The sequence below is a fragment of the Pinus tabuliformis genome, chromosome X (assembly GCF_031772625.1).
Source record: "Pinus tabuliformis cultivar Carrire ecotype Pingquan chromosome X, CPIR1, whole genome shotgun sequence".
Classification (NCBI taxonomy): Eukaryota; Viridiplantae; Streptophyta; class Pinopsida; order Pinales; family Pinaceae; genus Pinus; species Pinus tabuliformis.
In genome coordinates, this window is record NC_142308.1 from 590,171,261 (window position 1) to 590,186,041 (window position 14,781).

Here is a 14,781-nt window from a genome sequence, read left to right on the forward strand (position 1 = left end):
ATTAAGTATTGACTGCTTATTTTTTTCGGCCTCTGCATTAAAATCCGGGTCAACCTTCTTTGTTGTTTTTTTCCTGTGTCTTGGGAAACGTGCAGATGGCCTCACTCACAAATCTGATGTTGGAAGGCAGTCAACGCTTTAATGGCACCAATTATAACATCTAGAAACAGAGAACGTTGACCATTTTTGAATATAGGCGACTTCACCAGCTCGTTTTGAACAAAGAGCTCAGTCCTGGTATCGCTGGTACCAATCAAGATAAGTTTGATGATCGAAATCGAGAGGCTGTTATGTTTCTCAAACTTTCTGTGACTGATGATCAGTTACCTCAGATTCCTTCTGGCAAAACAGCTGCTGAAATTTGGCAACATTTGAAGGAATTGCACGAAACATCCGACAAAAGCACAGCTTTCTTTCTCAAGAATCAATTGTTCTCCATCATGATGGACAATCATATGTCTTTATAGGAACATCTTAACAAGAACAAAGACATTCGAGATCAGCTTGAAGCCATTGGTCGGACCATGGAGGAAGAAGATATGGTAGTCATCACTCTGAAATGTCTACCAAAATCTTATGAGCACTTCATGGAAACACTCAACATTACCTCCACTAATGTTGATCTGAAGTTTCCGGAGCTATGAAACAAACTCATGCAGCAGGATCGTTGGAAACAACAGTTTGGTAGTGGTGCCTCATCAGCCTCCTCAGAAAATGCTTTTGCTGCCAAAGATCAATTCTCTCAGTCCTTTCAGCAGAAAGGTTCTTCTCAGCCTTTTGATCCTGCTAGGAAGAAAAATGTGCAACGTAATTACTGTCACAAATTCGGCCACATGAAGAAAGATTGCCGACAGAGGGTTGCTTCTGAACAGAAGAAACAAGGAGGGCCCCATCAGACAGCGAATGTTGCAGAACAGTCCGAGCAGAGAGAATCTGCCTTTTCGCCTTTATGGCTAAAAGCTCTTCAGATCATGTCCCGTCTTCCACCTGGTACATTGACTCTGGTGCATCACGCCATTTCTCTCACAAGCGTGAATGGTTTATTGACTTCTCACCTTTTAGTGATTCAGTAGTATTCGGCGGAGGTGAAGAGTGCACAGTGGTCGGCAAAGTTACAGTTCGGATCCAGTCTGGTGGGCGCACACTCATCTTCCTGAATGTGTACTATGTTCCTAGTATGGAAATTAATCTGCTGTCTGTCAGCCAGATTATGAGGGACTCTCCTCTGCTTGATGTAGTGTTCAGTGCGCACAAGTGCTCCATTATCGACAGGGACACTAGTCTTACGATTGCTATTGGCCTAGAGGATCATGGTCTATACAGGCTTCTTGACACTGGTGATTCTCCAGAAGTGGCTCTAGCAGCTCGTGTTTCTCCCATCAGCACTCTGTGGCATCAGCGATATGGGCATCTAAACATGCACTATCTCTCTCAGCTCTCTCGGGAGGGACTTGTGTCAAGGTTACCTGATATTCAGACTCAGCAGTTGGGAATATGCGGCGACTGTCAAGCTGGCAAGCAACATCGGTCTTCATTCAAGGATGGAGAATCTCTTGGCGCGCATCTAAGGCACTCCAGTTAGTTCATGCTGATATTTGTGGTCCTATGAATACATCTTCTATTACTGGTTGCAAATATTTTTTACTTATTGTAGATGATTTTAGTAGAAAGATGTGGGTGTATTTTCTAAAATATAAATCTGATGCATTTAGTACCTTTCAGGAGTTTAAAACCTTAGTTGAAAAAGAGTCTGGTTGTAATATCATGACTCTTAGGACAGATAACCGGGGGGGGAATTTTGTTCTTCTGTTTTTTCCAACTTCTGTGATAGTCATGGCATCAAACGCCAGTTAACTACACCCTACACTCCTCAACAGAATAGTGTTGTTGAACGCCGCAACCGTACGGTTGTTGAAATGGCTCATTCCATGTTACAACACAGGAGTGTTCGGAACAAATTCTAGGCTGATGCAGTATTCACTGTTGTCTATCTTCTTAACCGATCACCTACTCAGGCTGTTAAGGGGAAGACTCCCGAAGAGGTTTGGTCTGGCCGTAAGCCTAAGATCAGTCACCTCAAAGTATTTGGCTCAGTTGCATATGTTTGGATTCCAGCTACTAAGCGCTCTAAGTTGGATTCCAAAAGCCAGAAACTCATGATGACAGGGTACAGTGATCATCACAAGGCCTATAGGCTGATAGATATAGCCACTGGTCGTCTTAGCTTCAGTCGGGATGTAGTATTTGATGAAGACAAAGGATTCTTTCAGTCTTCTGAGCAGTGTTCTGAGGATCAGCCTCACAATGTTCTCCTTCCGATAGGTCCACTTGATGGGAGGGATGATGCAGCCTCAGTATTTGATAATACACTACCTGAGCTTCCTCCGGAAAATAACCCTCCTCTTGCTGCTCCTATTGTTCTTGAGCCTTCTCCACCTCCTCCTGATATTGGTTCCTCTACTCTTCGGCGTAAATGGTGAGCTAAAACCATTGGTGATCTCCGGGATAATGAGCTCCTTGAAGGTAGAACTTCTAGACATAAGAGCAAAGAACAGTCTACGGTAAATTAATATAATAATCAAAATTAATATTGAATCAAAATATTCAAATATTAAAATCAATTTAAATATATAAATAATAAACATATAATCTCTCTTATATATAAATATTTAATATATTCTCTGGGTGTCTCTCTCCCTGAGTCTCTCCCTTTTATGTATATAAAATATTAAAATGCCAGTTCATTATCAGTCCTCTGACACATGACGAGTCTTTGAAACAATCTAGCATAAAAATACAAAGTTACAGTTTTACATATGTTTTTCTAGTTATTCTTAAGAGAAAAAGTAAAGCAACTCTAATGTTTAAGCATTGACTGCCACATACAACATGCACACACAATCTTCTGCGATATATATACATAAACAGCAAAAGAAATACTCATCAGCGTGACATCCCAGATAGCGCCCTTACATCGAGGTGCCACACATTTCCTTAACCCATCAAGGGATTGCTCCAATTTCTCAATTAAGGATATTGGTGTTAAGGATGTCTTTGGCCTTTCTTCCTGCGAAGGTTTCAACATAGGCTCATGTTTTGTGGGCAGTTCAACATATTTCTCTACAGGCTTTGTATTCCCCAAGTTCCAACCCCAGGGAACGTCAAAACTCCAAAAAAACAATCTTCAAAGCTCTCGGAACTTTCCCTAGCTCCCATTGCAGCTCCCGTTGAAAAGGGAATGTTCCCATACAGTTCCAAAGCTCCCGGGAGCGCGGAAACCATTAGAACGGGTTTCCACCTCCCGGCAGTGATTCCCGTGTAACAAAGGCATCTTGAGCACAAGCTTGGCGAGGGTAGTAGAAGATAGTTAGTCTTGATGATCTAGAAGACGTGTTGATCTATGGTGTATCTCTATATATCAAGGGAGGTGCCTATTGTTGTCCTTTGAACACAAAGGATTGTCAACTAGATAGATAAGCCTTGTCCTAGGACCTAACAACTCCACACAAGTCTCATTGGTGGGGCACAAGAGGCCTTCCAAGGTCTTGTGGAGCTTAAATGGTGCTACCATCTGCCTATTCATTGGTGCCCATAATTGTTGGGAGCATCGAGAAAAAGATGCATCAAAAAACCTAGCGCTAAGAGAACATGGAGAAGAAGAAAGCCTTATATATCAAATAGCTCCAACAATAGGTACAAACACAATAAGTATGACAAGATATATAACATTTCTAGTTTTTTTTGCATATTTGGTGTTATTACTCCTCCCTTGTCTTTACATACTCCAAAACCTTTGCATTTCCAATGTTTTGACCTCAGAAATCTCATAAGCATTTACTATTTGGCTTACTAAAAAATTGGCCCAAAAGATACAAACAACAAAAAAGGACCACTTGTGAAACTCCAAATCTTGTTAGAGAAGAACCCAGCTAACTTCTTTAAGTTGAAAACATTTGCTAAGGCAATGTTTCTATCAACACAACAAATACACCCAAAATAATGTATAGAATTGTGACCTATGGTCCTATACATATTCAAAATTGCAACATTTAGACATTGCCTATGCAATGAAAGTATAAGGATGCTTTCAATTTTTTCATTAAGAGTCAAAAGTATTGTTCTATACCTCGAAACATCATCAATTTTTACACTGAATGTAATTGTGACAAGAGTACAAAAATTATTTCCCAAAAGCACAACAAAAGACCTAAACCTAGGAGAACATGGAGAAGAAGATAGCCCTATATATCAAATAACACTAGTGACAAGTACAAACACAATAAGTTAGATAGGACATAGATCATTTATGACTGGCTTTTGCAATTTCTTGAATCATTGGTGTAATGTTACTACATTATATTTACTTTTCTCCAAAGCCTTCAACATATCCGATTTCTTGACCTCATCAATTTTAGAAGCATTTACTAGTTGGTGTGAGTTGGTATAGCTCAAATAAGTGTTCTAGTCTCATATTGTGTCTACGAGGCTAGGGAACACATTTTCTCCAATACCCATAATTGGTTTCGTGAGAAAAGGCCTTGATTAGAATTTACTAACTCTAACTTAGGGAAACAACTTAATTAATAAGTGTTAATTGGGGTAAATTGATTTTCCTCTAGAGACATCCGGAAAAGTAACTTGATAGAGTCAAGATGATCTTAGCCCTCGATTATGATTAGATCATGGCCATTGATTCGTCAACGAGAGATTATACGAGGAAATCGATGGGCATTTGGAGAACACATTGAGACATAGATTTGCAATGAGAGCAAGGGCGCAGGGGCATCAGCAACAGGGGTTTCAGCTGAGATTGTCGGTGAAGTTCTTCATAGAGATTTCCAAAGAAATTTGGCGATCGATTTTTCTACACTGAGGTCGATTTTCCAGTAGTGCAAGTTGCTCTAGCTGGGGGGTGCGAGTTACCTAGTTTGGCTGTGCAAATAGCTGAGTAAGGAGAAATTACGAAGAAAGTGAATTTTTAGAAGAGAGATCGATTTGCACAAGAGAATTGATTTGCCGGGAGAGAGAGACTTTCTAGTGGAGGTCGTATCTATTTTCCCAGCTAGTGCGAGTAGCCAGGGGGGTCGAGTTTCTCAGTCAGGGCCACACGTGTAAGCCAAAATCACCTTCAGAGGGAGGGAGGCAAAATTAATTTTGGTGGGTCAAATAGCTTCCAGCAGGTCTGAGGAGTCTTGCAGAAGTGAAGAAATAATTTTGTCGTTCCAGTGTCAGGCAAGCAGTTGTAATATTTTTGATAAAGAATTTTAATAATAAAACCCTCGTTAGCACATTGGTTTTCCCTTCAGGGTTTTTCCAGGAACATTTGTCCGAAAATAATGGTGTTCTATATTTGTGTGTGTGCATATATTTCTCAGTTCCTATATCCATTTTTTCATGAAGTTGTGGTTGTGTTTTATTCAGTCTTTGTCACAAAGTAATTGCAGTTGACAAATAATCTGAAAAGATAGGAGAATAATAACTAGAAATTACAACAGTAATGAAAATTTCACATGGTATCAGAGCAAATCTGAGAGCAGAACCTAGATCTCTGCAGGAACAGGAAGGGAAAGCACATGAGTGTTAATACCCAATTTGATTATACCCAGTTTGAGTTATTCAATCTATATCTCCAGTTTATTTGAGTTCACAGATTTCCAAAGATGGTCGCAACAGGATTGAGAGATCATGACAAGTTGGATGGAGCCTCTAACTTTGGAGTATGGAAGGCCAGGTTGTTGTTTCTATTGGACGAGTATGGTGTGAAGGAGTTTGCTACAACAATTATTGTTGTACCAATAAATACATCCTGTTAAATAAATACAGGAGGGCCAATGCCAAAGTAAAGAGGATGATTCTCGACGGAGTGAGAGATCATATCGTTTTGCCCATCACCGAGAAGGGAAAATCGAAGGAGAGGTGGGATGCCATCGTCAAACTGTACCAGGATCCATCAAAAAACTAGAAATTGATCCTCAAGGAGAAGTTGAGGACCATCAAGCAGAATAAGGGAGAAGACGTGACTACCTATCTCACCAGACTTCGATCTATCGGAGATGAACTAGCTTCCACACAGCGTAGAGAAGAGTACAACGAAGGAGATGTGGGATGCCATCGTCAAATTGTACTAGGATCTATTAGAAAATAGGAAATTGATCCTCAAGGAGAACCTAAGGACCATCAAGCAGAATAAGGGAGAGGATGTTACTACCTATCTCACCAGAGTTCGATCTGTCAGAAATGAACTCGATACAGTTGGGGAGAAACCCAGTGATGATGAGCTAGTGCGTATAGCACTCATCGAGTTCTCCAAGGAATGGTGGATGTTCGTTCAGGTGATTTCAAGAAGAGACAAACTTCCAGATTGGGATCGGCTATGGAGTAACTTCACTCAGGAGGAGTTGAAGCTCAACTTAGTTGAGGGCACCAGCAACAGTGGCAAGGTACCGAAGGTTGAGAGGGAGCAGGAGCATGTCGCCTTAGCAGGAAAGGGCAAAGCAAAGAAGGGGTCCAGTAAAGGGCCTAGCTCGAAAGGAGAGAAGAGCAAGAAGGACCTATCAAATGTCAAGTGTGATGTCTGTCACAAGTTTGGCCACTAAGTCAGTGATTGCCCACAAAGGAAGAAGGTCAAGAAGCAAGTTTCAACTTTAGCAGATGCAAATGAGCTCTCTGGCAGGATGGAGCAAGAGTTCGCATTGATCGCTTGCCTAACTAGCTCAACTTCAGAGGGTGTCTAGTACATAGACAGTGGAGCATCATTTCATATGACAGGAGTTAGAGAGTACTTCTCCAATTATGACGAGGACATCAGGTTCCAGATTCAGATAGGGAACAAGTCCAAGTGCACTCCAATAACACGAGGAACTATTCTATTTCAGAGGGAGAACGACAAGCAACTACCCACCCATGATGTGTTACATGTGCCAAGCCTAGAGATGAATCAAATCTCCGTATCAATCCTTCAAGACAAAGGGTGTGATGTTCTCTTTAGAGGGGCTAGAGTGATGTTACAACACAAGGATTGGAGGTCACCTATAGCAGTTGGGGTGAGGAGCAATTGGTTATACAGGTTGTAGTTAGACACACCCAAGACACTAGTTAGCAGTAGCAGTCTGAGAGACCAGGTGGAGCTTTAGCATAGGAGGATTGGCCATATTCATCATGGAGCACTTAGACTACTTCGGGAGATGGTGACAGGTGTTCCGAAGGTGAGCACAGAGCACGACGATGTATGTAGAGGATGTGTGTAGGGGAAGTTTGCCAAGGCATCTTTTCCAAGGAGTGACAGTAAATCGCAAGCTACTTTGGACCTTGTACACTCAAAACATATGTGGGTCGATGTCGACGAAATCTCTCAAGGGATACAAGTACTTTTGTACTTTTATCAATGATTTCTCCTGGAAGACCTGGATCTATTTCTTGAAGACTAAGGATGAGGTCTTCAATCGCTTTCACAAGTATAAGGCTCTAGTAGAGAACGCGACAAGCAAAAGGATTCGAACACTTTGGTCAGATAATGAAGGGGAATACACCAGCAAAGAGTTCCAGGAGTTCTGCACCAAAGTAGGAATCAGGAGAGAGTGGACGATTCCTTACAACCCACAGCAGAATGGGGTCGCTGAGAGGAAAAAACAATCGATTTCGAAGGCAGCCAGAGCTATGTTGTATGGCCAAGATCTCAAATGCTATCTATGGACAGAGGCATGTAGTACAGTAGTTTACATTCAGAACAGGGTCCCACATAGAGCACTTGGCAAGATGTCTCCCATGGAGGCTTTCACCAAGAAGAAGCCATGTGTCAATCATTTTAGGATATTTGGTTGCCTAGTGTACTCCCGTATTCCAAGAGAGACACGTTCGAAGTTGGATCAGATTGCAAAGTGAGGTTTTTTTTGGGTACAACAAAACCTCAAAGGCATACAGGATTTTCATCCCAAGCGCCAAGATGATTATAGTCATGCAAGATGTCATGTTCATGGAGGGCAACGTGTACAGAAGATCCAGACAGATGCTAGCAGCAAAAGATCAAAGTGAGTAGCTAGTAGAAGCAACCAAAGTACAGCAACAGAATCAGGGGCAACAGCAAATCACTAGTACAGTGACCAGTACAAGCACAGGATCATGTGTGAATGCTCCTAAGGCTTCACAAAGTATGGAGCAGCAAATGCAGCAGATTAGGGAGATGCATCACCAGGACATGGAGGTGGACATTCTCAACTCCACTATTGGCAGGAAAAACCGGGAGGTTCAAGCTACACTCAAAGGTGCTCAAGAGTTTGCTGGGGCTCCTAGTATGAGCAAGATAGAGCAAAGACAACCAAAGCGATAAACTGGCAATATGGCATTGGTCATTCAGCTAGTAGAGAGAGAGCATTCTAGCTATTAAGCGGTCGCACAACAGTAGGTGTGGCAAGATGGGATAGACTATGAGGAGTCATTTGCTCCTGTGGCAAAGTACACTTCTATATGAGTCTTGATCTCATTAGCAGCATAGATGGTGTGGCAGATCCATCAGATGGATGTCAAGATGATGTTCCTCATTGGTGAATTGGAAGAGGTGTACATTGAACAACCGGAGGGCTTTGTAGCACACAGCAAAGAGACCCACATGTCCAGGTTTAAGAGGGCTTTGTACGGGCTCAAGCAAGCTCCCAAGGTGTGGTATGAATGCATCGACAGATACTTGCAAGGCAAGGGCTTTGTGAAGGGTGAGGCGAACAACAACCTCTATGACTTGGTGGTTGAAGAGATGTACTCATTCTTGTCCTATACGTGGTTGACTTGTTCTTGACAGGTTCACTAGGGTTCATCGAGGAGTGCAAGAGGTACCTTGCAACAGAGTTTGAGATGAAGGATTAGGGCTCATGCACTAATTTCTAGATATGGAGGTGTGGCAGAAAGATGGTGAGATCTTCCTTGGTCAAGGGAGATATTGTATCGAGAGCCTGAGCAGATTCAAGATGGAGGATTATCTGGCCATGTCTACACCATTAATCAACAATTGGAGAAAAATATATGCATCCAAGGAGAAGGATGTGGACCCCACCTTGTACATGCAGTTGATCGGTTCTCACATGTATATAGTCAACACCAAGCCAGGCATATCCTATGTAGTTAACTCTCTAAGTCAATTCATGGTGGAGCCGAAGCGAGAGCATAAGATAGCAACTAAACATGTGTTGAGGTATTTCTGTGGCACAATTGAATATGGGATCAGTTATCCTCGAGGTGATGGTGTTAGATTGGTCGACTATACTAACGCAAACTAGGCAAGGAACACAATAGATCGGAAAAGTACTTCAATGTGTTGCTTCAGCACGGGATCTGGAGTTGTTCTTGGTATAGCAGGAAGCAGAAGTCTATGGCACTAAGATCAATAGAGGCAGAGTACATAGCAACAAGCATGGCTACATGCGAGGCCATTTAGCTTCGAAAGTTGTTGGTAGCCCTTTTTCGTCAAAGCGTAGAGACTACAGTGATACACTGTGACAATCAGAGTTTCATCAGGTTGTCAGAGAATCTGGTATTTCATGACAGGTCCAAGCACATAGACATCAGGTAACACTTCATCAAAGATTGTGTGCAATGCAAGGTAGTCCAACTACATTATGTACCTACAGATGAGCGGTAGAAAATATTCTAACAAAAGCTTTGGGGAAGGCGAGGTTCATCTTCTTCAAAGACAAGTTAGGTTTTATGCAGAACACCTTCCTTGCTACGAGGGAGTGTTGGTGTATAGCTCAAACAGGTGTTCTAGTCTCAGTGTTTATGAAGCTAGGGAACAAATTTTCTCCAATACGCAAAATTGGTTTCGTGAGAAAAGGCCTTGATTAGATTTAATTAAGCAGTTAAATAAATTTTCCTAACTTAGGGAAACAGCTTAATAATCAATATAACTTGGAGTAAATCGATTTTCCTATAGAGAAAACTAGAAAAGTCACTTGATGGAGTCAAAATGATCTTAGCCATCGATTGTGATTAGATCATGGTCATTGATTCATCATCAAGAGATTATAAGAGGAAATTGATGGGCATTTGGAGAACACATTGAGAAAAAGATTTGCATTGAAAGCAAGGGCGCAGAGGCAGCACAGGGACATCAGTAGCAAGGGTTTTAGAGGAGATTGTTGGTGAGATTCTTCACAAAGATTTTCGAGAAAATTTGGAGATTGATTTTTCTGCAGTGAGAGTCCAATTTTCCAATAGTGTGAGTTTCTCCAGCAAGGAGTGTGAATTACACAGTTTGGCAGCACAAATTGCTCAATGAGGAGAAATTCTTAAGCAAGCGAAGTTGCAGAGGAGAGATTGATTTGCACAGGACAATTAATTTGGCGGGAGAGAGATTTTCTAGTGGAGGTCGTATTTATTTTCCCAACCAGTGGGAGAAGCTGGGAGGGTCGAGTTCCTCAGCCAAGGCCGCACATGCGAGTCAAAATCACCTTCATAGGGACGCTGAATTGATTTTGGTGGGTCAAATAGCTTCCGCGAGGTCTGAGGAGTCTTGCAGAAGTAAAGAAATAATTTTCGCGGAGCTTTGCCAGTGTCAAGAAAGCAGTTGTAATATTACTTTTGCTAAAGAATTTTAATAATAGAACCCTCATCTTCCAACTAGTTTTCCCTTTAGGGTTTTTCGTGGGACATTTGTTCGAAAATACTGGTGTTCTATATTTCTGTGTGTGCATATTTTTCTCAGTTCCTATATTCATTTTTTGTGAACATACAGTTGTGTTTTATTCAGTGTTTGCCGCAAAGTAATTGCAATTGACAAATACTTTGAAAAGGTAGGAGAATAATAACCAGAAATTGCGTTAGTGATCATAATTTCACAGTTGGCTTACTAAAGCCCAAAAGACTCAAAGAACAAAAAATGAATTACTGAAAAACTACAAATCACGCTAGAGAAGAACCCAGATAATTGTTTTAGAGTTGCAAAATTTGGATAAAGCAACATTTCTATCAATACAAAAAAAAATTCTCAAAACAATTTTTGAGTTGAATTTGACCCCAAAAGTATTTGGGCCACCACTGCAAAAGTCATCCCCCAATAGTACATACAAAACCTAAAGCTAACAAAACGTGGAGAAGAAGAAATCCATATTTATCAAATAGCACCAGCTATATGTACAAACACAAGAAGTAAGCTATAGATATATTACATTCTGGTTGTTTTTGGCAATTTCTTGATTCCTTGGTGTACCTTCAATCTCCCTTACCTTTATATTGCAAGCCTTCCATTTTTTACCACAAGAACCCAAGAGGTATTTGTTACACGCAACCGCTCCCGAGAGGTGGGAAACTCATTCCAATGGTTACCGCACCCCCGAGAGCTTAGGAACTATATGGGAACGTTACTTTTTCAGCGGGAGCTTCAACGGGAGCTTGGGAAAGTTCTGGGAGCTTTGAAGGCAATTTTTTTTGGAGTTCCAGCGTTCCCTAGGGTTGGGGAATACAAAGCCTGTAGAGAAATATGCTGAACTGCCCACAAAACATGAGCCTATGTTGAAACCTTCGCAGGAAGAAAGGCCAAAGACATCTTTAACACCAATATCTTTAATTGAGAAACTGGAGCAATCTCTTGATGGGTTAAGGAAGCGTGTGGCACCTCGACGTAAGGGAGATATCTGGGATGTCATGCTGATGAGTATTTCTTTTGTTGTTTATGTATATATATATTGCAGAAGATTGTGTGTGCATATTGTATGTGGCAGTCAATGCTTAAACATTAGAGTTGTTTTTTCTCGTAAGAATAACTAGAGAAACATGTCAGAGAACTAATAATGAACTTGACATTTTATATATATAAAAGGGAGAGACTCAGGGAAAGAGACACCCAGAGAATATATTTATATATAAGAGAGATTATATATTTATTATTTATATATTTAAATTGATTTTAATATTTGAGTATTTTGAATCAATATTAATTTTGATTATTATATAAATTATATAATTAAAAAAATAATTTTAATTCTTTAATTTCTTATTTTTTATTATATAATATTACAGCTCCCAATTAGTCGTTTCCTGTAAATTTTGGGGAAAACTCTAGCCGTTCCGGAAACCCGTACCCAAGTTCCCAACGTTCCCACCTTCCAGAAACTCATGCAACATAGAGTATTTACTATTTGACTCACAAAAAGAATAGCCCAATAGATACAAAGAACAAAAAAGGACTTACAGCAAAACTACTAATCCTGTTAGAAAAGAACCTAACTGACTTTTTTAGATTAAAAGAATTTTGCAAACCTATATTCAGACTGTTGCAGAGGGAAACAACTACCAACAAAAATACTATAATTTCATCCACGGAATAAACAGAATTTTCTCTGCGTTGCAATCCTTCTCATGCATTTTACTTGAAATGCTACATATATTTTAATATCAAAGTAAAAGGGTATTTTACCTGTCTGTTACGCACATACTCCAAAAACAACCGCACATGTGGATATCGATACCGTTCCTCCTCATCTGTCGAGAGAACCCTCTGAAAGCAAATAATATCTCCATCTTCAATCTGCAACATTAATAAGAGGGTTGTTATATTTGAGTTCACAAAAATTTAAATGGCACAAGCAATTATAGTGCTGCAGATTCATGGCAAAATGAAGGTATACATGTACATGCAACTGCTAAAAAAGCTACAGAATTATGGTAAAATAAAAACATAGAGCTCAAGATATATAGCAAAGATATAAAAAATAAAAATGCAAATAGCAAAGATCTAAACATAAACATCCAGCAATAAAAATAAATCAAAAGAAGCCATGATACGGCATAGAAAAAATTCACCTGGCTATTTCGGAAAGGAACTCTCTTGTCAATACGCTCACACATAACACAAGGTTCAAACTTAATTTCCTGTCAGTTATAACAATAAAAGCATGGATGAGACTTAGATGGCGATATTGATTACCAAGGTAAAGAATAATCATCAATTTTTCCCAAAAGAGAAAAGAACTGCAACATTCCAGTCCTGGAACCTAATCATATAGAAGAAAATAATTACAAGGGCACTACTGGCATTAAAACAAAAGAGAATTTTTTATACAGCCATCTTCATCACTGTTCCAAAACTCATCTTCGACTGACCTCATAAAGCTCAATTTCGGTGTCTGGTGGAAACCCAGCCATTTCATTAAGTTTCAGTAAAATATCTGCTGGTTTACCTCCAGACTTCTCAAAACTCCTTCCAACATATCTGAGGCCAATATAGATGAAGTTAAAGGTCGAGTAGGTGTAAAATTAAAAAATTCATGTAAATGAAAAAATAAATAACTAATAATAGGAAAAATTTACTACCGCAGTGATTCTTTCTCCGGATCATATAGTTTGAAGAAAAGGAGTATATCGTCCTTCTTCTTTTCAGGTGGTGGAAGAAAGCAAAGATTCTACAGGAAAAAATCCAGAGTGTCATCAATAGAAGCAATTCAGTTCACAGAATGCAGCCCTTGAAATTTTTTATAAATAATCAAGAAAATAGCATGTAGGTTATCAGCAAACCAAAGTTGTTAATCTTATGAATTCTGTCAGTTTAAAAAGTTAAATGAAGATGATACAAAATACTGTTAAAAGTTTCAACTTTTCCTAAAGACACATTATCCAATGCTATGGCAATAGCATTATCACATGTAATAAGGTAATTTAAAACCAAAAAGTATATACATATATATCTTAAAAATAAGGATCATTATGAAATTATGCAAAGCTACATATGAACTCAGTTATAAGAACTTAACTGAAATAAAGATCACTTATGAAATTATGCAAAGCTACACAAGAACTCAGTTAAAAGACCTTAACTGAGACTATCTTACTAATGGAAGCAAAGATTATAGGAATAGATTGTTATACCATGCTATGGAAATAAGATTATCACATATAATAGGGTAACGAAAAAAACGTCTTAAAAAGAAATAAGGATCATTTATGAAAATATGCAAAGCTACATAAAAACTTGGGAATAGAATGTTACCGGGCCATGCTTTACTTCCATAAACAATTTTAACTCTGGACTTTGCACCTTACTTGAAACCTCCCTCAAGTGACCAACCTGTAAGTTTAAATAATAAGAAAGCAATCTTATAAACTCTTAAAACAAGACACTCTCTCAAGTTTATATTTATTTCTCACATGAAACAAAAAAGAGTGTTAAAATGCTTGGGCATTACAATGTTTACAAAAATACTTTAGAAAAAATTACGTCTCATGATCCAAGACTATAAGTAGAGGTAATATTACTGATTGGGACTCCTCTAATGGTGTTAGAGGTCTATTGGGCCGATACGTATGGTTTTGTCGCTTAGCCCACAACCAAAAACGTAGATACTGTACCGGAATTCCAAATTCTTTTGCCGCCTCTTCCTGCAAAATCATAGTTTTGATCATATTAGTAAAATCTAGGAAATCTTGAAGACATTGACAGCATACATAATGAAAAGCACAGGGAAGAAGCAGAAGCAACAAACTATGAAAGAAAACAAATTAAGATGCCCAGGTTCTATCATTTTATCGAGGAACTATTTTATGATAATATGATAACAGGGTTCTAACTGATATTACTGTGGATGACTTCCTGACATTTCTCGCACAGATAACACAACTGGAAAACACAGTTTGAGGTAATTTGGATGTCATCTTGGAAAGTTGTATCCCAACAACTTCAATAATAAAATATCCACTGTAGGAAAGGTATCACTTAACTTGTACTCATTTAATGAAGGCAGACTGGCCCAATCTATTTGTTGATGTCCCAGCACGTGACAAGCAGATCTGCAATTATAGAAA

At 39.4% G+C, this 14,781-nt stretch overlaps 1 protein-coding gene across 6 annotated transcripts in view; it reads right to left on the bottom strand.

The window, feature by feature from the left end:
• The window catches only part of LOC149141397 (ubiquitin C-terminal hydrolase 13-like), a 191,242-nt gene that overhangs the window by 106,728 nt on the left and 69,733 nt on the right, over nt 1–14,781 (bottom strand). For all 6 annotated transcript variants that reach the window (XR_016264002.1, XM_089446292.1, XM_089446291.1 and 3 more), the window contains exons 24-29: nt 14,236–14,358; nt 13,970–14,047; nt 13,297–13,385; nt 13,087–13,195; nt 12,787–12,855; nt 12,401–12,511 (exon numbers count right to left, since the gene is read on the bottom strand). Coding sequence is in view for 5 of the 6 variants with exons in the window: in XM_089446292.1 (XP_089302418.1) it covers nt 12,401–12,511; nt 12,787–12,855; nt 13,087–13,195; nt 13,297–13,385; nt 13,970–14,047; nt 14,236–14,358 (579 nt within the window). In the remaining variant the exon portion in view is untranslated. The remainder of the gene's footprint in view (nt 1–12,400; nt 12,512–12,786; nt 12,856–13,086; nt 13,196–13,296; nt 13,386–13,969; nt 14,048–14,235; nt 14,359–14,781) is intronic.